Consider the following 24,225-nt stretch of genomic DNA (forward strand, 5'->3'; position numbering starts at 1 on the left):
AAATCCAGTCAAAAGGGGAGATTTGTTAGGGTTTTGCCTTGATTTTCTTACCTTATTTAAACTTTATTTTTTTAAAAAAGAAAAGACAAAACATTACCATAAATGTTCTTACTTTTCCTGAAAGAAAAATATAATATTCTTCCATATTTGAGTTATTCTTTCCTTGGAGGAAAATTTTGGAACTCTTTAAATTGAAAGCCTCTCTTCTCATATCAAGAACACAATAGATTCCACAATGTAGTCATTTAGAGACTTTTGTTTATGTGGAGATTTTCTCTTTACAGTTTTTATGCTTTTAATTAGTTTTTAATTATGTAGGCCAATTGGTCATATCATATAATAATATTATGTCTTTTAGTATAGTTTTATTTGTCATCTGATTTATCAACCATATGATATGCAATTGTAAGCTTTCGCATGACGCTCTAGTCACTTTCGAACCCAACAAGATGTGCCAACTTTCTCTCTGCAACCTCGTTTTGTTTAGGGGTATTGGGACATGTCATTTGTCTTTGAATGCCATTTTCTTCACAAAAAAAATTTGAATGAACTTTGTTGACATCAATTCACCACCATTGTCACTCCTCAAACACTTTATTTTTTGCCCAAACTCCTTTTCTACAATGGTGCTAAATTCAATGAACTTGGGAAGTGCTTCATTTTCACAAGCAACATTTGCTTTGGAGATCTTAACACGACAATATCTTTAAATATGTCCAATCTTTCCACACCTATGACACCTGATTGATTTGTATCCTTGTGAACTATTACCAGTAACCTTCCTCTAGATCGTCCTCATTTAACTTTCCTTTTGAAAAAAGAACAGCTCCATGTTCAGAATTGAAATTTTTGGCCATTTGTTTAGCCAAAGCTTCTTGATTAGACACCAAATTTTCCAGTTCTTCAACCGATGGTTGTTGTGCCCATCCTTGAATGGAGGTGACAAATGGTGTATACTCCTTATTTAAACCATGAATAAGAAATCTCCTTAAAATGGGCTACACTAATCTTCTCGGTTGCATCTAGTTCAGAAATTTCAACGCAAATATTCTTCACTCGCAAGAAGTATTCTGAAATTGACATGGTTCCTTGCATCATCATTGCTAATTCATTTTTCAAGAATTGTAATCTTGTTGTATTCTTCTTGGAAAATAACCTTTCAAGAGTTTCCCAGACTTGTTGTGGAGAACCAATATCACAGACATGATCAATAAACTCTTTGCTAATCGACATCCTTAACGCAAATAGAGCCTTTCCGCACTTGATATTCCATTTTCTACGTGGTTCAATATTATCAGGAGCATCTGCTGGAAATTTTGTATCTGAACTAGCTATCAGTTCCCACAAGTCTTGACCTTGAAGATAAACCTCCATACATATCCTTCAATAGTTGTAGTTAGTTCCTACAAGTTTCTCAACACCATGCTATGAATTTGCACCACTTCCCCCATTAAATTGATCCATATTACACAACAAGAATTTTCTCACAGAACAACAACAGAGATTGAAGAATTCCAACCTGGCTCTACCATAAAACAAAGAGTTGAATAGAAAATTCTTATTGAAATGATGAGAAGAAGCAAACGATCCAGAGAATAACTAAACCTTTTTATTAAAAGCTTATAATGAAAATACAGTAGAAAAGAGAAATTTATAAACTAAACTCTAAAGCTATAACTGACTCCTAAAAGTAGTATAACTTGACTCTTAAAAAGGTGCAGAAACTATTCCCATATCAAAGTACTGACATACTTTGTTATTGACTCTAGCCTATCCCAAAAATATAGGAAAAAACACCTAGACTTGGTAAAACTCAGTAAAACAATGAAAGCAGTAAATAATATACACTAATTTCATTTGTAATAAGCAGTGGCCCGATGATTCCTGTTGTTATATCACGTAAATGGTGTTTGGTATCTTAAAAGGTGATCAATGAAAAGTTATCCTGATCCAACATTACTACAAGAACGCAAGATAGTAGTATTGATCATGCATTGAGATTATAAAATAATCTTGAATCGCTATGGTCTTTTCTCTTGGACTCATTCTTTCTATTCTACCTACTTTTGCAAATTTATACTGCATAAAGTTTATATTGATTCATGAAAAAACTGAGCTAGTGAATATATTTTGTTTATATAGTTGTTTTCTCATTTTAATGGTACCTTTCAAATTCTATAATTAAAAAATGCAGAATTATTATGTTGTAACTGATAAAAATAAAGAGATTTTTCTTATTATACATGGTAAGGATTAATTTTAACATTGATATTTTTTTGTGAAGGTTTTAAATAAGTAAAAACATTTGGACATTTGTTTACAATAATATTCTTTCATTATTCAGTCTTTAATGATGAATTAAGAGAGGTCATAAATCATTCTTGATTACTACACGACTTGATTATGTATTTATTGGATGAGTCTTTTATTAGTTTATTTAATTAGTAGATTAGGTATAAAAATAAATTAAAAATATTTTAAAAAGAAGAAAATAAATAAATAAAAATGATGACCATTGAGAGTTTATATTCAGCTTTATATATATATGAGGAAAGGCTCAAAATTATCCTTCATCTTTGAGTTTAGAATCAAAATAATCCTTATCTTTTAACATGGAGCACTAATAGTCCTCCATGTTTCTAGAATTGGTACACTTTTAATACTTCATCAAACAACTGTCTAATATTTAACGGAACAGTCCACGTGAGAAGTTTTCCCCTCAAAACTGAATCTCTGTTTCCCCTGTCTCTCACTTCCTACAATGAACCAAGTTTGAGTGATAGAAAAAGAAGAAGAGAAAGATGAAAATAGCAACCTAGAACAAACTCGATCGACGACGGAATAATTCAACATGTGGACGAGATATGTTGAAGTTGGACAAGAAAAAATACTACCAATCCAACAAAATGCAGTTACATTTTAAAGATCAGTTTTTTTTTTTACAAAAAAATAGATCACCTCTTGTTTTTCAAGTAGAAACTATATTTTGTTATTGTTTTTCAAATTTTTTTCTGGTGTAGTTTTTTGTGCGAATCTGCTATTGTTTGTGGTTCAATTCTAGTGTAGTTTTAGTGCAAATTAGGAGCTGCAGGTATGGTTCATTTCTGGTGCTGTTTTGGTGCTTTACTAGTGCAGTTTTGGTGAATTTCTAATGCAGTTTGGGTGCTTTTCTATTGTTGTTTTGGTGCAATTTTAGTGCAAATATGATGCAATTCTGATTTGAAATATGGAAATTTCTTTGTGAAGATTCAAGGGACCAAACAAATTGAAACCAAATATACATCATATTTGCTCCATAGCAAAATTCATTACATTGTAAAATAAAAAGATACATTATTCTATACTATGTCAACATGTGATTGCATTTCGAAACACCCGTTTTTTAATTATTTGATCTCAACTACTCTTGGCTTATTTTTTCCGCCTCTTATCTCAGATTCTATCAAAACTTGCATTTGATAAACTTCCGCTAGGTAGAGCTTGAATCTGCCTCGATCTTTTCTCTTCTAGATTATCGCGTGCCTCTAATTGTCTTCGAGCTCACTGATGTTTAGCATGTATATGTCATAATTGGGACAATCAAAATGATCAATGTGACAATTGGTCGAATATCTGGTGTGCAAAAACCTTGCTTATAGATACACATATATCAATAATGATGAAAAATGCTTTGCAAATGGAGAATTTTTCTTCTGCCTGAGACTTCCATTGAAGGAGATCAACAAAAAAAAAGGCATTCCTCAAAATCATTGAAACACCGCTGACATATTGAATATTACTTCTTGGTTTGTTTCATTTATGCAAATAGATGAAAGAAACAGAGCTATGGTGGATAAATTAGGTACTGATACTATTTGAAGGAGAACGAAGCAGGGAAGGTTTGAGTTCAGAAAGCATTTCTCACGTGCAAAGAAAAGTGCCGTAAAAAATTAGACGATTGTTTAGGGGAGTACTAAATATGCGCCAATTGTTGAAACATGAAGGACTATTAATGCTTCATGTTAAAAGACAAGGATTACTTTGATTCTACATTCAAAGATGAAAGGACTATTTCGAGCTTTTTCTCTCTATATATATATAGGTTTTACTTTTTGAAAATATTTTTTTTCCAAAAACGAGTAAAAATATTTTAAATCAAAATTAAAGCCCAAAAGGTTGTCATCCTCTATAGGGTTAAAATATATTGTTGAAAAAACACTCCACAGCAGCTGTGACTAGTACACTTTGGGAAAATTTCAGTCTCGGTAAGCATACGGAGCTCAAGTTTGTGGAAACCCAAATGGAATCTGAGGGAGATGAAGACACCCATCAACCCCCAAAATGGAGTAGACCTACAAAACAAGCTCAATTTTCTTCAACTTCAGAGAAAGATTCCTTCTTGACAATTCCTGTTCTTCCAGAAGAACTCATCACTGAAATCCTCTTAAGGCTTCCAGTGGAACCCCTTTTGAAATTCAGGTCTGTTTCGAAGTCTTGGCTGATCTCTAGCCCTGAATTTGTCAAGAGCCATCTTAGTGTATCTGCTAATAACAAAGATTACACTCACCACAGGGTGATGCGTAGTTTTAGAGGTACATTAGATCTTAAAGATTATACTCTTAGTTCTTTATTTTCTGAGTCTGTTACGGAGGTATTTGACTTGAATTATCGCATGATATCTGATGGATTGTATAACGAATGGCCTCACTCTGTGATGATTCTAGGTTCCGTAAATGGATTGATTTGTCTTGTGGGTGAGAGATATGATTTGTTTCTATGGAATCCATCAAATAGAAAGTACAAGAAATTGCCTGATCCTACATCTACAATGTGGTTTGAACAAGGGCGAATTTATGGTTTTGGATATGATGAGTTTCATGATGACTATAAGCTAGTGGATGGCTTTTGTAGTGATGACAAATCCGGTCTAGGTGGGCTCAAAATATATAGTTTAAATAGTGATTCTTGGGGAAGTGTTGATGATCGTCAAAGTCAGGACGAAATCCGGCGCGGCGGGTCGCCTTTTAAATTAATTAAGTAGATAGAAGAAAGTATTAAATAGATAATGTTTCAGGTAAGTTTGTGAAGGGGAAACTTCACTGGCCTACAGCTACTGTTGATCATCTAATTATTAACTACAAGGATTGGAATATCATTTCTTTTGATTTGGCTAATGAGAAATGGGGAGAAGTGGAGCATCCTTGCTATAGAGAGGGAGATATTGCTTTGATCCTGGGAGTGTTAGGAAGTGATCTTTCTGTTTTTTGTGATTATAGTAGCTCTCATGTAGATGTTTGGGTCATGAAAGAGTATGGGGTTAAAGAATCTTGGACAAAAATGTTTACCATCAATTATCCTGATCATCTAGTTGGGTATGGTCATGCACTTTCTTGGCCTTCTTTCATTTCAAATAAAGGTGAAATTTTGGTCGTGTTTATTTCAGCTTCTGTGATATGCAACCCGAAGGATGCTTCATTAAGATATTCAAAGGCTATCAACTTTTATGACTATCCTAAGGTAGCACTCTATGTTGAAAGTCTAGTTTGTCCTTTTTCTAGATATGGTGTTACGGATGCAACAAAAGACAAAAGGCTGAAAAAGCTCAGATCAAGAAAACCGAGTAACAAATAACTTGTAAGAGTACTTTTTTTCTCAAGTTCTGTTAAATTCTGATTGTTATTTCACATATAGAACAAGACAAGTCATATAAAAGGACATCTTTAAACCGTATTGCTTGGAGATTTTGTTAGTCATTTTCCCTTTATGCACTATTTTCAAGGAACAATAAATTTGTCTTCGACTATGAACTAAGTGATGTTAGACATCTTTTCTCTTGTTCCACAGTGTTTTAAAGGAATGTTATGCCTCTAGACAGAGTAAAAATTAAAGAGCACCAGGAACATAGAACTTGTGGCATGTGAATGCACCGATAATGCTGAGGTCCTTCCCAGGGTTATTGTTTGATCTAGGGGCTTCTTTAATTAATCTTTTATAGGTGAAACTTTATAAGGCAAAAAGAGCAAAATCGGTACTTCTGGAATAGGTATTACGGTCTGCATAGTATCTGCTTTTGGCTTTTCATGCTTCTGCTAATAGGTAGCTAACTGTTTATTTTCTTCTGGACCAGTTTTGATTTTGTCCTTGCTCCTACAGTCGTAGTTACTAGCTGTGTTTTTCTTCAGGTATTACGGTCTACCTACTATCTGTATGTTTCTTCTTGACTTGTTTTGGTGTTCTTGAGCCACTTTATAAGGGAGTACCTTGCTAGGGTAGTGTTTGATCTCGGGCTTATTTTTAATTGTCTTCTTAGGTGAAACTTAAATAGGGAAAAGACGAAATACGGGAATTACTGAATAAGAGTTAAAGTAAGATATACTATCTAGTTTGGTCCTTTTCCTTGCTGCTTATATTTTACTGTTAATTATCTCAAGGACTATCTTTTCATTCTGTTACATATTTAGTCAATGTGAATCTTCTTTCAGTTTGGTACTAAAGTTGACATGAAGTGGGTTGGAAGGAGAAGGCTGTTGAGGAAACACGTTAAGTTGTTATGATCACGCGAGTAGATTGGAGATACCAATGAACAGGGGAATCTAGAGAAATCGATTGGGATCTAAAGCTTTGTTTAAGATGTGAATGCACCCCAGGGTTATTGTTTGATCTAGGGGCTTCTTTAATTAATGCTTTATAGGTTAAACTTAATAAGGCAAAAAGATAAACTTCTGGAATGGGTATTACGGTCTACCTAGTATCTGATTTTGGCTTTTCTTGCTGCTGCTAATAGGTAGCTAACTGTTTATTTTCTTCTAGACTACTATTGATTTTGTCCTTGTTCCTAGTTACTAGCTGTATTTTTCTTCAGGTCTTACGGTCTACCTACTATCTATATTTTTCTTCTGGACTAATTTTGGTGCTCTTGACCAAGTCTATTTTGCCTCTAGATGGAGTAATCATAAAGAGGACCAGGGACATGGAAATAATGGCAGCAGAATGTGCCTAATCCTTGCTGGGGTAGGTGTTTGATCTCGGGTGTACTTTTACTTGTCTTCTTAGGTGAAACTTAATAGGGAAAAAGACGGATTTAAATCTTTGTTTAAGATGATGCTGTCTTCTAATTACTGAAGTTCAACTCTTTTCGTCTTTGTTATTTTAAATAAGATGTGTCCCTGCTATAAAGAATTCTCTATCTTGTTGCCAAATAGTGTAGCAAATTGTATCTGTAACTTGACTTTTCTAAGAACTCTCAAGTGCTATGGTGATGTATTACCAAGTAAGAAATTAATAGCCTTGTTTAATGCATTTTACGGAAGGTCTATTTTGTCTGATATCAATGTACTAGCATGATTGTGTGACTTCTGATCGAAGTCAATGTAGCTGAGTATGTACTAACAAGGAAATTTTGCTAATCCTTTTAGGAAAATCATTTCAAGAATTTGGTACATATGGATTAACTAATTCTTGTGGTTCACTTTGTTGATTTCAATCCTTTGTCTGACACTAATTTGAGGGAACAATACGAGGGACAAATGTTTACTCAGTAACTGAGGGAACAATAAGAGGGGTGAAATGAGTCGTAACTGAGGTAACTTTAATTGTACATTTTGTGGAAACAATACGAGGGACAAATGTTGAAAAGCCAAAAGGTTTGTGTGTGGAAATTCTTGCGAGTTAGATTTGATGAAGCTGTGGAGGGTCATGCTTTCTGTGAAGTGCTCCAGCTCTGAATCAAAATACCCATTTTGGGCGGGTCAATATGTTACATGGGGATCAACATGAGTATATCTTGTGACCCTTTCTTAAGTTTTTATTTTCTTTTGCTATTTTTAAATAGACTACGCCAAACCATTTGTGCACCGCTTTCATGCAGTCTAGACTTGAGATTACTTAACTACCTTATTTTTGTTCATCTTCACTATTTAGAACGTGAACTGAAGCACCTTTGATATTTTTCAAATGTTGGGAAATGGAGCTCGTCTCTTTGCTCAAATAAGGCCAGCTTGTGTTTAGTACATGTTAAATGTAAAATGTGCCGGAGCTAGCTCTTCATGTGTTGCTTTCTAGATCTACCTTGCTTTTACTTATCATATGAGATGTCAGTGAGGTTTTTTTGCAATTTTTTCTGTATTATTGAACTTTCAGGAAGTGAAACAACTATGTTAGGAACAACGGAACAACTAATCCACCCCTGCTAACAGCATGGAGCGCAATGAAGAAACGTGGGCTTTCCCTTGTTTTTACAGTTCATTTGTGATGTACTAATGTTATTACCATGTGCAATGTATAGAGATAGACTTACCAACATCTGCTAATTGCATTTCACGATGAAAATGAGAACATGTTTTCCAACCTTCAATATGCAAAAATTTACATTATCAATGAGAACTTACATGTTGAGGAAGCTCGGAATATCATCAATTCCTTTTATCCATTCGACATCAGGACCAAACTTGATTTGGCCATTCAAATCCAAGGAAACATGCACTCCAAGGCCACCAACCTCAGGTATAGGATAAATCAAGTGCTTGAAAGGGGATTTCGTGTTTGAAAGTGTGAAGTAGCAACCACAAGCATAATGAGAAGCAGGTATAATACCGTCAGGTAGACCTTTCATTCGTTTTGCAATGGCTGGAGCGCTTAAACCTGCAGAATTCACTACAACCTTGGGAATAAGAATTAGTTCAGAGTCCAATTCAGAGCTCCCATTCCAGCTTGCAATGACATTGCTCTCAAAAACATGAATTTGAATTTGATTTCCTTCAATATGACCACCAATAACAGCAGTATTGTAAGAAAAAGTCGTCCCATGACTTTCAGCTTCGCCCTAAACCCATGGTATGGTCAGTCCTGTCAATATTACATCAATGATTCTATAAAGGTAAACAAATAGAGATAAATCAAGCTCTTCCAAGTAAAGAGAGTTTTTTCCCCAATGTTCTAAAAAAAATGAGCTCTTTGGATGTTGATTAGCAAACAATCAATATGACATAATATAACTGAATGATGAGAAGCATTACCACCAATGATAGCATCAAGGAATGACTATCCACTATTCCCGAGGAAGGCAACCATAAAGCTTTAATAAAACATTGCAATTCGGGTTCCAGTGTAGTAGCTTCATGCCCCTCCATCATTCTCAGACCCTCAACCCCATTTTGAATTCCTCGAGTCATGAGAGCGCTCAACCTTGGAACCTCTGATAATCCAGTAGCAACCATTAGCTTGCCTATCTACTTGTCTGGAATTTCATGGTCCTTGCAATACTTGTAGAACAATTCTCCATGTTGCATCCAATTGTATTCCCAGTTAGTTAGACACTCAACTTTCACCACTAAAGCTAAAGAGATACCTCTTATTTCTCGTCTTCCAAATAGCAGGAAATACTCACTTGATTATTAACTGTATAAAAATTCAAAGTTCCCATTCATGCTTACTCAGTAACTATAGAAGCAACATTAAAGCCATAGACAAGAAACCTGACTGATTAGCAGAATCAAATTCAAACTTTCAATTCAATCTTGATTGGGAATGTTCTGACTTCTGAAGCAAGATTACAGTAGAAGAATACAAGAAACTGGATTGATTGGCAGTATCAAAATCCAAACTTTAGCTCGAACAACATGGTTATTAGAAAGACAAAACACAACAAACTGGATTGACTAGCAGTATAAAAATTGAAACTTCCAGTTACTCTTAGTAGGGAATATAGTCCTTATCAGCATAAAGAAACAAGAAACTCGAATAATAGCAGTATCATAATTCAAACTTTAAGCAAATGCTAAATGGGGTATTCATAAAAATAAGACATAATACATAGACAAACACTAAAACTAAGCCTCAGCTTTCCTTGCCGTAACTGGAAAGTTCACTGACAGAATTTTCTTAAAACATGCATAACTTTCTCGGATGTCGGATTGATGAATGGTTTAAACTAGACCCATAGACCTCTGCAAGTAAACACTCCAACTTTGAAAGTGCACGTCTAAACACCTAAACTTAATCTCAATTGGCAACCAAACACTTCAACTCGTCCTCACTATTTCTAGTGGACACTCAATGCTAACGTGACACATGAATTATGGAGGTATCTAAATGATCATTTTATAAGTTCTAGTGTTCAACTAATACAATGGAGACAAGTTAAGTTGTCTAAAGTGATTACTTGGCTAGCAGAGCTCAAGTTTAAGTGTCTATTTACATATCATGCCTAAAAATAAAATCCAGACTTCCAGTAACACTTAGGGTGTGTTTGGTATGAAAGGAAAATGTTTTCTTGGAAAACAAGTGGATTTTAATTTATTTTCTCATGTTTGGTTGGTGAGTAGAAAATATTTTCTCGAAAATATTTGGTTGGTGAATGAGAGATATTTTTTAGAAAATATCTTTTATTTTTGGCTTGAGACTAAAAAATACTCTTTAGGAAAATAATTTATGATTCGAAAATCAACTCCGATAATTTATCTAAGACCTGACCCCGACACCCAAACTAGGACAAGACCCTCACCATTCAAAAATCCGATCCTGAGAGTTGACCCAAATTCTGACCAGACTTTCGACCCAGGATTTTTTTTTCCAAAACCATTTTTTTAAAAAAAATTGACGGGGAGGGGGGGGGGGGGGGGAAAGGGGGGTAGCATAAAAAATGATTTTTTTTTTAAATTTGAAATATTTCCCAACAACAGTTTTTTCTTAATTTTTTTTTTTACGGGAATGGTCTGGTAGGGGTTGGGGGTAGGGGTAGGGGGTGGAGTAAAAATGATTTTTTTTAAAATTTGAAATATTTTCCAAAAACAATATTTCTTTTAAAAAAAATTTGATGGGGATGGCCTGGGTGGGGTGAGGGTGGCATAAAAAATGTTTTTTTTTTTGAAATTTGCAATATTCTTCAAAAACAACTTTTGATTTTTTAAAAAAAATTAGTTGGGGTGGCGGGGGGGGGGGGGTAGGGGGTTTAAAAAATAAAAAAAATTTAAATTTGAAATATTTCCCAAAATTATTTTCTTTAAAGAAAAAATTGACTGGGGTGGTGGGGAAGGGTGGTGGCCTTGTTGGGGGAGGGGGGCAGTGGCGTAAAAAATAAAAATAAAAAAATAAATTTGAAATATTTTCAAAAATAATTTTTTTTGGGGGTTTTGGGGGGGGGGGGGGTAGGGAGTAGGGTTGGTAGGGGTTGGGTGAGGTAAAAAAAATTAAAAATTTGAAATATTTTTCAAAAATAATTTTTAAATTTTTTTTGAGGGGGGGAGGGGTCGGGGAGGTGGGTTGGTGGTAGGGATAAAAATATATTTGAAATTTTAAAAATAAGAAAATTTTAATTTTTTTTTGAATGGGAAGGGTCGGGTACGAGATATGGATTGGGCAAGGAATAAAATAATTAAGAGGGTGTTTGAATTGACTTAAAAGTTGGTCAAACCTACTTTTAAGTCAGTTTTTGATTTCTGCAAGTATTTGACAAATATAAAAAGTAACTTAAAATAAGTCAAAAATGACTTAAAATAAGTTACGAAGTATTTGGCAAGGTAAAAAATGACTTAAAATAAGTCAGAAACCAAAAGTATGTCTCCTCCTACTTTTTATTTTTTGACTTACAATTCATTTCAGTTTGATTTTTTATTTTTGACTTAAAAACTACTTTTTTAAGCCAATTCAAATGGGCTCTAAATGATAAAGTAGAGTTTTGAAACATGTTTTCCTCAATTTTGAAAGAGAAGTCATTTTTCTTAAATTTGGGAAAAATTAGTTGATTTGAAAAACATTTTCCAAACATTTAAGCCAACCAAACATGAGAAAATTGAAAAATTTCCTCCATACCAAACACACCCTTAATTACAAATCATTATCAGCTAAAACGTGAAAACTCAACCAATAACCTACCCCAAGATTTGATTATTAACAAAATCCTTAAATGGGTATGCCTAAAAAACAAGAAGATTCACAATAGAACTTAGAAATAAGAAAACAAGAAAGAACCTTGAGAGAATTAATAGGGTAATAGATGCCAGCATGAATAACTTCACTATTATGAGAACTTGTACCAGTTCCAAAAATTGGGGTAGAATCCAAAACCAAAACTTGTCTACCATGATGTACACTAAGCTCTTTAGCTACTGCAATGCTCACTATAACCAGCCCCAATCACCAAACAATCAACTTTCTCCTTTGGAATTGATTCCAAAATTGATGATGATAAAAATGGGGGTTTTCTGGGATTACTGACATTCTTGAATTTTTGGAATATTGTTTTTTGCGATTGAGTTTCTGGGTTTCATCATCTCGGAAAAAAATAGATCTGGGATCGATCTGCGATGATAAATATACGACAACTCGGTGCACTAAAGCTGATGGTGCTCGAGTTCGAGATGGGTTGAACCATAGCATCTATTATAATTAGTCAAAGGTGCACTAAAGCTGTGGTGCTCGAGTTCGAGAAGGGTCTGACCGTAAGTGTCTATTATAATCAGTCCAAAAAGATTATTTTCATAGTTTGAACTCATGATATTAGTTACATGACAATGATTTTATCAGTTACGTCAAGGTTTCCTGATAAATCTTTGAGATAATTGTCTGTTAGAGAAAATATTTATGTTACGATAACTTAATATAAAATATGACAAATAACAATAAAGTAATTGTGTAGTTTTACAAGAATTATAAAAAAATGTGAAGTGTACCCTAGAGAGACGGTTTCCAATAGCATTGTAATATATGCTAATTACTAAGCTATGTAACATAATATTTTATGTTTGACAGTATTATGTGTAAGTTTTTCCGAAATCGTTCCTTTCTCTTATTATATTATTAGTAGGATTTGTAGTTGAGATTAACTACAAATTAAGGATTTTTTTGTAATTGCGGGTTCGATAATTACTATGTATCTATTTACCCTAAATCCCAATTATGGAAAAGATATGTACAAAATATAGGATGAAGTCTCATGTATATAAATACTATTTGTTAACGATATTGTTCCAATTGACGAAACAAACAACAATGTCAATCAAAACTTGAATTGTGGAGAAAAAATATAGTGACAATTTTTTTTTAGGTTAAGTTAAAGTAAAATTGAGTATATATACTATCGTCTACACATTCAATTGATCAAAAAGTACAAAGTAAAGTTGAGTTAATAAAACGGGATTGTTATTTTAATTTAAACACAACCATTTAAATATCTAAACTTGTTGTTTCACAAAAATAAAGTGATAGATGCAATTATTTATTATGTATAGAAGCAAAGTTTATATTAAGGAGCAATATATATACTTGCCAAGTTCATGTATAGCAAACATATTTAAGCAAAATAACGCTCTATAGCTATAGTTTATATAATAACGCTCCATGGGTATAAATTAGTTTGCTATAGAGCCTTAGATTTGTATATCTTTTTTTTTTTGGTTTAATATATATATATATATATATATATACACGGACGCTAATTTACAGAATCCCATGATTCAAACTAATCATTTTAAATAAAATATTGTCCAAAATGAGTTCGAAACTCCATAACTCTTCTTCATACCATTGAAGCTTCATTAAACGAACAAAAAATGATTGATCTAGTCTTGATCATTCAACGCCAGGTAAACATTTCTTTCAAGAAAATTTCATTTTTTGAGCGACAAGATAGAATGCAATTGATATTTACTGTATAGAATTAAAATTATGAGCAATGAATTTGTTGTTTTTTTTCATGAATTAGTTGGAAATTTTATACTTTATTGTATATAAACATATTGATTTGTATACTAACCATTCAATTTGAATCGCTGGTTTGAAAATTTATATGACACCTTTTGTATGTTACTTTGTAGGCAATGAATTTATGCTCGAATGTATATGTTGCATATGTATATATAAATTGTATATGTATAAGTTAGAAGGGTATGATTTTGTTTGATGAATTATTGAATTTATGAACTTGTGTATATAAATGTGTTACAACCCAGACCGTCGTGATTGACACCCATACTAACTCTCCGATGGGAGAACCACTACTATAACTCAAACCAAGCAACTAAACCAAAACTCTAACAAAAGTCTAACAATAATAAACTAACAATGCGGAAGTAATGCTTAAAACCTGAAAGTCAATGTACCAAAACATCTAAAGTTCAACAAGTCTAAACAAGAAGGGATACAACCCCATCTAATGAACTAATCTACTAACTAAAACATAGTCTAAGTTCGAAAATAGTGGACATAGATGAAAGAGAACCCATGGCAGCCCGGAAGAATTGGCTCACCCTTGAATTCAAATGATCACTAAGCGAGGTCTGTCAGTAGCCGCTTGAAGATGCCCTGTACTCAACAAAAATAAGAGCAAGTGCAGTATCAGTACACAACCACAGTGTACTGGTAGGATCACGCGGCTATCCCACTAAGTGCAACATACATAAGTCATCACAACAATATAATCACATGCATATATATCAACATATACAATATTATCAACATTTACGAACAACGAACAACTTCACATTTTATATCAAATCATTGGTCCTCTCATGGAACCTAAACCCAAACAGTAAGCATAGCGGAACGTGGTATCCGATTCCATAATTATGCCAGAACATGGCAACCGATCCCATAGTTATGCCAGAACGTGGTAACCGATCCAAGTTAGTTATGCCGGAACGTGGCAACCGATCCATTCAACACACCATAATCACAATCACAAGTATATCATCAAGTTTATACATTTAAGTCATGATTTCATGGCAATCGTTATTCATCTATCTCATTTACAACAAGTGTGATCAACATTGCAACATTCATACATAGACAAGTATCATAATGAAGCAAGAACAAACATACATCACACAATTATAGAATCACAACCATCACCTACGTTGAAACAAGCTTGAAACCCTAAGAAACTTGATCCTTCCCTTTTCGAATTCGTTTCGCTTGTTCTTGGTCTATAAACAATCACTAATTACCCGAATTACTAACAATTCTATGAACCCTAGATCATACCCATGATCTCAATTATCCAAATTAGGGTTCTTTCCACTATAGAATCTATAACAAAAACCTCCCCAATCAATATTCACCCATTCTATTACGTTTCACGAATCGAAAAACAGATTCGGGGAGTGAAAAACTTACCTTTAGCCTCAAGAATGGTGAAAAACAAGTAGGAGTCGCCTGGGGTTCGTTCCTTAGCTCTAAAAGTCAAAAAGTGCATAATAAGGTCGTTTAGGGGTTTATTAACGACCTTAAGTCGCGTCGAGCCCGCCACAACAACCCTCATCCCGATGTAGCGACCCCGCCAGAGTGGCCAAAACACCCGCCAAGGCTCACAACACACCTCTAACCAACGACGCTTAGAAAAATACCCTTAGCGCTAGGATCGATTCCGAGAGTTCTACTCATCCGAATTCAATTCTGTAAAGTCGTACGAATTCCTTAATGAGTTATCTAACTACTCATGTAATAAAAATCATAAATGATTCACCCAATTGTTACTAGATTTCCCTACACATCAAAGACTCCAATTTTGTCCAAATCTGGACAAGGTTGGAAAAATCCAAATACTATGAAAAAAGTTTTTCCGGACCCAAATTTTCCCCGTTGACTTTTCTATAACGACGGGAACATGTCATTACAATAGATACCAATTTACCCATCACTCGTTCCCGAGTGACAAAACTTAGGAAAATAGGCTAAGGAAGGAATGAAGTAGTACCTGAATCAACGAACAATTGGGGATACTTGTCTCGCATGTCCCTCTTGGTTTCCCAAGTAGCTTCCTCAACTGGATGATGCTTCCATTGAACTTTCACAGACTTAATCTCCTTGGTCCTCAACTTACGCACATCACAATCAAGAATTGCAATCAGTTCCTTCTCATATTGGAGGTCATTGTCTAATACAATTGAGTCCCACTTTATGATATAATCCCCATCACCATGATATCTCTTCAACATGGACACGTGAAATACCAGATGAACTCCCGATAGATTAAGAGGTAAAGCCAATCTATACGCTACCGGTCGCACACATTCAAGAATCTCAAAAGGACCAATGCATCTAGGACTTAACTTACCTTTCTTACTAAATCTCATCACCCCTTTCATGGGTGATTCCTTAAGAAGAACATTCTCACCGGTTTGAAATGCCATGTCTCTTACCTTATGACCCGTCTACTCTGGGCTGCTAAAAACTTTGCTTGAATACTCCTCACCTTATCTTGAGCATCCTTCACTAAATCTACCCCCAAAGGTTTCACATCTCCAGCCTCAAACCATCCTATGAGTGATCTACATCCCCTCCCATAGAGTGCCTCAAATGGTGCCATATCAATGCTGTAATGATAACTATTATTATAGGAGAACTCACACAAAGGTATGGATTTATCCCAATGCCCTCCAAAATCAAGCACACATACCCTCAACATGTCTTCTAACACTTGAATAGTCCTCTCTGACTGTCCGTCTGTCTGTGGATGGAAGACTGTACTAAAAGTGAGTTGGGTGCCCAATTCATCATGCAATTTCCTCCAAAACTTGGATGTGAATTGGGTACCACGGTCTGAGATGATAAAGAGGGGCACCCCATGCAACTTCACTATCCCTTTCACATAAACCTTAGCCAATTGTTCGGCATTATAATCTATTCTTACCGGAATGAAATGGGCCGATTTAGTCAATCTATCAACCACTACCCAAATGGAATCAAACTTCCCCAAAGTCTTGGGAAAACCAACCACAAAATCCATGGCTATCCTTTCCCCTTTCCATTCTGGAATTGGCATTCTTTGAAGTAAACCTGCAGGCCTTTGATGTTCATATTTCACTTGTTGACAATTTTGACACTTCGCTACAAACTCCGCTATGTCTTTCTTCATGCCCGACCATCAATAAATTCGCTTCAAATCTTGATACATCTTGGTCACACCCGAATGAATAGAATATCGCGAACCATGAGACTTCGCCAACAATTTCTCAATCAAGTCATCTACTCTAGGAACACAAATTCTTCCTTTAAAATTGAGCACAACATCTGTATCAAGAGTGGTCTCTTGTGCCTTACCATTCACAATCTTCTTTCTAAGCTCCTCCAAATTCTCATCCTCCAATTGTTTAGCCTTGATCTCCTCAATGAATGTGGCCCTCACTTTAATACTAGCTAACACCCCACCTCTTTTTGAGATGCCCAGCTGCATGAATTTAGACTCTAAGGTCTGAATTTCCTTAGCCAAAGGTCGCTTGGATACACTCAAGCAAGCTAAACTACCCATACTCCCTGCTTTTCGACTCAAAGCGTCTGCCACCACATTAGCCTTCCCCGGATGATATTGAATGATCACATCATAATCCTTAAGTAACTCCATCCACCTTCGCTATCTCAAATTCAGATCCTTTTGAGTGAACACATGCTGCAAACTGTGATGATCAGTAAACACTTCACACTTAACACCATAGAGGTAATGCCGCCATATCTTAAGAGCAAACACTATCACTGCCAACTCTAAATCATGCATTGGATAATTCCTCTCATGCACTTTCAGTTGACGCGAGACATAAGCTATAACATTCTTATCCTGCATCAACACAACACCCAAATCAGAATGTGAAGCATCACAATAAACAATAAAATCTTTACTTTCAATCGGTAATGCTAGAATATGTGCGTTGGTCAAAAGAGTCTTGAGCTTTTGAAAGCTCTCCTCACATTTTTCAGTCCATTCAAATTGTATCTCCTTTTTGGTCAAATTAGTCAAGTGCGTGGCGATAGAAGCAAAGTTCTTCACAAGTCGACGATAATAGCTAGCGAGCCCAGCAAAACTCCTAACTTCCGTCACAGAGCTAGGCCTAACCCAATTCTTAACCGCCTCAATCTTTTGGGGATCTACCATTACCCCTTATTTTGAAAATACATGCCCCAAAAAATGCAACCGATTTCAACCAAAATTCACACTTAGAAAATTTAGCATATAGCTTTTGCTTTCCAAGAACACCCAAAACACTACGAAGATGGTTGGCATGCTCTTACTCACTTTTCGAATAGACCAAAATATCATCAATAAAGACTATGACGAAAGAATCAAGAAATGGCTTGAACACCCCATTCATTAAAATCATAAAAGCTGCAGGCGCATTGGTCAAACCAAAAGACATAACCAAAAACTCATAGTCCCCATAGCGAGTTCTAAACGCCATCTTGGGCACATCCTCAGGCCTAATTTTCAATTGATGGTAGCCAGACCTTAGATCAATCTTAGAGAAAACTGATGCACCTTGCAATTGGTCAAAAATATCATCTATTCGAGGCAAGTGATACATATGTCAAATAGTGACCCTATTAAATTGTCGATAATCTATACACATTCTCATACTACCATCATTTTTCTTAACAAACAAAACTGGAGCATCCCATGGGGAAGCACTAGGACGAATAAATCCCTTATCAAGAAGCTCTTGGATTTGAGCCTTAAGCTCTCTTAATTCTACCAGAGCCATGCGACATGGAGGGATAAAAATGGGATGCGTACCAGGCTCTAAATCAATGCAAAAATCTATATCTCTATCCGGAGGCATACCAGGCAAATCATTAGGAAACACTTCTATAAATTCCGACACCACAGGAATAGACCCAATGGATGGAGCCTCAATCTCAACATCCCTAATATGAGCCAAATAAAGCCAAACAACCCTGCCGTATAAATTTCTTTGCCCGAATGTAGGATATGATCTTAGTTCGCTTAGGCTTGTACACCCCTTCCCACTCTAATTTTTCCCTTTCCTGAATTTCTAGAGTTACAGACTTTGTATTTCAATTAAGCACATCATAATAGGGGGACAACCAAGTCATGCCTAAGATTATGTCAACGTCAGTCATATCCAAAATCACCAAATCAGCCCAAGTCTGAAAACCCATAAACAAAATAGGACAAAAACGATAGACATGGGTAACTATGACTGGCTCTCCAATTGGGGTAGAAACATAGATAGGGGCATCAAGTATATCACAAATCATATCAAACTTTGAGGCAAATCGCACAAATACATAAGAATAAGTAGAACCCAGATCAAATAACACGTTAGCCATTCGGTCACAGACAAGAATAGTACCTGTGATCACCGCGTCAGACACCTCTACCTCATTCTTGCCCGGAAAGGCATAGCACTGAGCCCTATCATCTTGACAAACCACTTCCCTGCCAGGTTGCACATTACCTCTGCATGCATTACCATTTCCTATACCTCCATAACCTCACTGATTACCTCCTCGCCCACCTTATGGACGTCCTCTACCATTATTACCATTCCCCGCGGGTCCCACTGCTATAGACTGCTACTGCGCGGAATCTAACACACGTGGGTGGGGAAAATCTCTCCTTATATGCCCAGGTTGTCCACAGTTGTAACAAGTAAAATCAAAAGATGGTCTGCTGCCCGTCGAAGGCGCGACTCCCTGGCTATCCTGAAAATTATGAGATGGAGTTTCCAAGTAACTACCTGTAGAAGCGGGCATATCAGATTGAATTGGCTTGACTGCAAGCGTTGGCCTTCTGGCCCCTTGGAAAAAAAACCTTGAAAGTTACCCGAGTTCTTGGCCCTTTTTGCCCATGCCTTAGCTTGACCATCTCCCCTCACCCTCCTACTTTCTTAACATAGTCTGTTACCTCATTGAAGCTCCTCTATGTAGAAGTCATATAAACAGATAATACTTGCAACTCAGAATTTAACCCCTTTAAATAACCAGATTCTCTCTTCCTTAGTAGTCACCAATTGAGTAGCATATCTAGACAAAGCATGGAACTTGCCCTCATAAGCAGCCATAGTCATACCACCTTGCTCAAAAGTCATGAACTCATCCTTCTTGCGATCCGTCAAAGTCCTAGGCACATATTTCTCTAAGAACAGAGCATGAAACTGGGTCTAAGTAAGTGGAGGTAAAGTAGAAGATCTGCATTCCATATAAGCTCTCCACCAGTGTTTAGCCTCACCTTGAAGTTGAAAGGACACAAACTCAACCCCATGCTGATGGACAATTCCCAACCTATGAAGCCTTTCATAGCAATCTAAGATGAACTCATAAGCATCCTCACTCTCAGAACCAAGAAACACATGAGGCTTTAGCTTCAGAAACTTAGTCAGCATTTCATACTCATTACAGTCATAACAGAACCCAACAAAGGACGTAAGAAAGCATCATTACCTCTAGTCTCATCCACCATGGGCGTAGTGGTAGAAACATGAGGATTAGTAGGAGCTTGAGTTGCTTGAGCAGAATGAAGCACTCTAGGACCAACCAATCCCTTTAAGAACGACATTATCTGTTGAGCTGACACTAGATCCAAAGGAGGAACACCTGTAGTCCTAGCCTGCACCTCTTCCTCTTGTCCCACATCCTCAACATCTTCAACATCAACATTCTCCTCTTCAATCTCTTCATGATGCGCAAGAGGGTTCTTATTCATAAGAGCATTCTCAACAGGAGCTCCATTTCAAATAGGCGCTACTCTTCCACAACCTCTACCCCTACCTCAACCGCGACCTCTCGCTGCAGATTCCTCGATCGGAGCATTGACGGTAGCTACGAGCCTAACACCGATGAATCTAGTATTAACCATCTGCGGATAGAAAAGTGAAAGAGGTTAGATACCAATTTGAATCGACATATACCAATTGGAATCAAGTTATAGCACGAAAGGAGACAAAAGAAAAATAGAGATTTCCTAAAGTCCTATAGCCTCTCGAAGAAAAGTAAAGACATCCCCATACTGTTCCACGAGACTCTATTAGACAAGTTTTGGTACAACGAGATCAACGAACCTAGGCTCTGATACCAACTTTGTCACGACCCAGACCATCGTGATTGACACCCATACTAACTCTCCGGTGGGAGAACCACTACTATAACTCAAACCAAAACTAAGACATTTAAGTTACAGAAACAAGTTAAATACTAAGGAAATAAATAGAATTCCCATAAACTCTAACAAAAGTCTAACAATAATAAACTAACAATGCGGAAGTAATGCCTAGAACCTGAAAGTCAATGTACCAAAACATCTAAAGTTCAACAAGGCTAAACAAGAAGGGATAGAACCCCAATCTAATGAACTAATCAACTAATTAAAACATAGTCTAAGTCCGGAAATGATAGACATAGACGAAAGAGAACCTATGGCAGCTCGAAAGAATTGGCTCACCCTTGAATTCGAACGATCACTGATCTTCTAAGCGAGGCCTGTCTGTAGCCGCTTGAAGATGCCCTGTATTCAATAAAAATAAGAGCAAGTGCAGTATTAGTACACAACCGCAGTGTACTGGTAGGATCACACGGCTATCCCACTAAGTGCAACATACATAAGTCATCACAACAATATAATCACATGCATATATATCAACATATACAATATTATCAACATTTACGAACAACGAACAACTTCACATTTTATATCAAATCATTGGTCCTCTCATGGAACCTAAACCCAAATAGTAAGCATAGCGTAACGTGGTATCCGATCCCATAATTATGCCGGAACATGGCAACCGATCCCATAGTTATGTCAGAACGTGACAACCGATCCAAGTTAGTTATGCCGGAACGTGGCAACCGATCCATTCAACACACCATAATCACAATCATAAGTATATCATCAAGATTATACATTTAAGTCATGATTTCATGGTAATCATCATTCATCTATCTCATTTACAACAAGTGTGATCAATATTGTAACATTCATACATATACAAGTATCATAACGAAGTAAGAACAAACATACATCACACAATCATAGAATCACAACCATCACCTACCTTGAAACAAGCTTGAAACCCTAAGAAACTTGATCCTTCCCTTTCTGGATTCGTTTCGCTTGTTCTTGGTCTACAAATAATTAATATAATACGGGAATCAATAAATAATCACTAATTACCCAAATTACTAACAATTCTATGAACCCTAGATCAGACCCATGATCCCAATTAGGGTTGTTTCCACCATATGATCTATTACAAAACCCTCCCCCATCAATATTCACCCATTCTATTATGTTCTATGAATCGAAAAACGGATTCGGGGAGTGAAAAACTTACATTTAGCCTCAAGAATGGTGAAAAATGAGTAAGAGTTGCCTGGGGTTTGTTCCTTAGATCTAAAAGTTGAAAAGTGTATAATAAGGTCGTTTAGGGGTTTATTAACGACCTTAAGTCGCGTCGAGCCCGCCACAGCGACCCTCATTCCGCTGTAGCTACCCCACTAGAGCGGCCAAAACCCCCGCCAACGTGGCTTGCACGAACCAAAGAGCTATTTTGAGAAATTCAAAATCCCCATTTCACAACACACCTCTAACCAACGATGTTCAGAAAAATACCCCCAGTGCTAAGATCGATTCCGGGAGTTCTACTCACCCAAATTCAATTTTGTAAAGTCGTACGGATTCGTTAATGAATTATTTAACTACTCATACAATCAAAATCATAAATGATTCACCCGATTGTTACCAGATTTCCCTACACCTCAAAGACTCTGATTTCATCCCAATCTGGAGAAGGTTGGGAAAATCCAAATACTACGAAAATGTTTTTTGGCCCCAAATTTTCCCCTATTGGCTTTTCTATAACGACGGGAACAAGTCGTTACAAAATGTGTAAAATTTGTACATATTTTTTAATTTATAATATGTACATATGTAAGTACTGTGGTTAGATTTGAAAATACATTTAAGTAATATTGGATTTGTGGTTGATTGTATAAATATCTTGATTATAAAGGTATTGTTTATGTATAACTCTTTTTTTTGGCATATGTATAACTCTGTTAATATACAAATGTGTTGATTTATGTATATATATATATATATTATTTGTGGATATGAATATGTATAAACACATGTTAAATAATATATAGAATTTTGATAAATTATTATAATATTCAAAATCTCTAGAAGAATGTCTTCCTTATCTATTTTGGTTATCCATTCTGAAAAATAGGACGATCGAAATTGTTACATCGATTATTCTATAGATGGGATAGTCTTTAAAGAACAAGCATTATATTTTGAGTTTTATAACACATAAGAAAATTTAAAATCACTTGGTAAAATCTCGTTCACAAATGAAGAATGGTTCGAGTCTTAACTTAATTTTTTTTTGATTATTACAATATCTCCCTCTTGAGATCATTCATCCTCGAATGACGGCTTGACTAGGAATGGAAAGGGAGTTACTCTTCCTATCTCTCTCCCTTCTAAACTTGCCTATCAACATAGGCAGAACTGATTCACCAAGAGTTGGAAATCCCTAGAGTACATAATTTAAGAATGATGTTGTTTTGAACACAATCACACTCTCTCTGAAGTTATCTTGTCTGAAACAAAGGAAATCTGGGCATGAAGTAAGAAAAGGAATACTTTGCCTTGGGCAATACAACTGCTAGTTATCAAGTCTAGTAACACCTCTAAACCATGTTCTCCTTTATGAATACCACATCTCATAACTTGTACTAGTAACTCCTATAAGGATTTATGATTACTCTTACAAAATGCCTAAGTTAAACTGTCTGCTCTTAGTGTTGTAACAACCCAAAATTTTTTTTAAGCTAAGACTCGAACCATTCTTCGTTGTGAGTAAGATCTTACCAAGAAATTTAAATTTTCTTAAGTGCTAAGGTCACTAGATGTAGCACCTTAAGTTCCAAAATGAACTAAAGATAATTCATTCAAGTCATTCGTAAGTTCTTTTATGTTTTCAGTCAACTTCAAATGACCATAACTTTCAGTACAGGACGAGTTAGGTGACCCATAATATATCAAATGAAAGGTCTTGGAATCCTCTTTCCAACGCAAATGAGTTTGCTAAGTTTCGAGTTAGGATGAAGGAGATATGCCCATTTGAAGTAAGCTTGTCCAGTTAAGGACAATTACCCAAATTAATGAGGGGTATTTTAGTCTTTTCCTTACCATTTCAGCTTAAAACATTTTTAGTAATAATTTAGGGGTCTAAACTGATTTGGGTCAGTTTTCATAATCCTAAATTACCCTTAGGGTTTCAGAAGAGAGTTCAAGAAGAGAAAAGAGGAGAAACGGGAGAACAATCAACGTTTATTGCGAATCGAGGATTTGTTTCACCAAATCGAGGTACGTGAGCTCTCATAGTGTTGGGTTTGTTCAGATTTTAAATCCGTAATTTTGTTCTTGAGGTTGAATGACTTGAGTTATTGAAGAGTTTCTTGAAGTTTCAATCTTAAATCGTTATTGATGAGTTCTTGAGATGAATGTTAGGAGTT

At 35.8% G+C, this 24,225-nt stretch overlaps 1 protein-coding gene and 1 pseudogene across 1 annotated transcript; one reads left to right on the forward strand and one right to left on the reverse strand.

Moving 5' to 3' along the window:
- The first annotated feature begins 4,279 nt into the window (after positions 1–4,279).
- On the forward strand, positions 4,280–6,979 carry LOC125830682 (F-box/kelch-repeat protein At3g23880-like). The gene is made up of 5 exons (XM_049509862.1): positions 4,280–4,970; positions 5,054–5,496; positions 5,538–5,599; positions 6,107–6,161; positions 6,842–6,979. The coding sequence occupies exons 1-5, from the start codon at positions 4,280–4,282 to the stop codon at positions 6,977–6,979; spliced, it is 1,389 nt and encodes a 462-aa protein (XP_049365819.1).
- A 1,383-nt stretch (positions 6,980–8,362) lies between these two features.
- On the reverse strand, positions 8,363–20,407 carry LOC125830683 (L-2-hydroxyglutarate dehydrogenase, mitochondrial-like; annotated as a pseudogene).
- Positions 20,408–24,225: the final 3,818 nt, after the last annotated feature.

Source organism: Solanum verrucosum, unplaced genomic scaffold (assembly GCF_900185275.1).
Source record: "Solanum verrucosum unplaced genomic scaffold, falcon-dt-bn FXZP01000297.1, whole genome shotgun sequence".
NCBI lineage: Eukaryota > Viridiplantae > Streptophyta > Magnoliopsida > Solanales > Solanaceae > Solanum > Solanum verrucosum.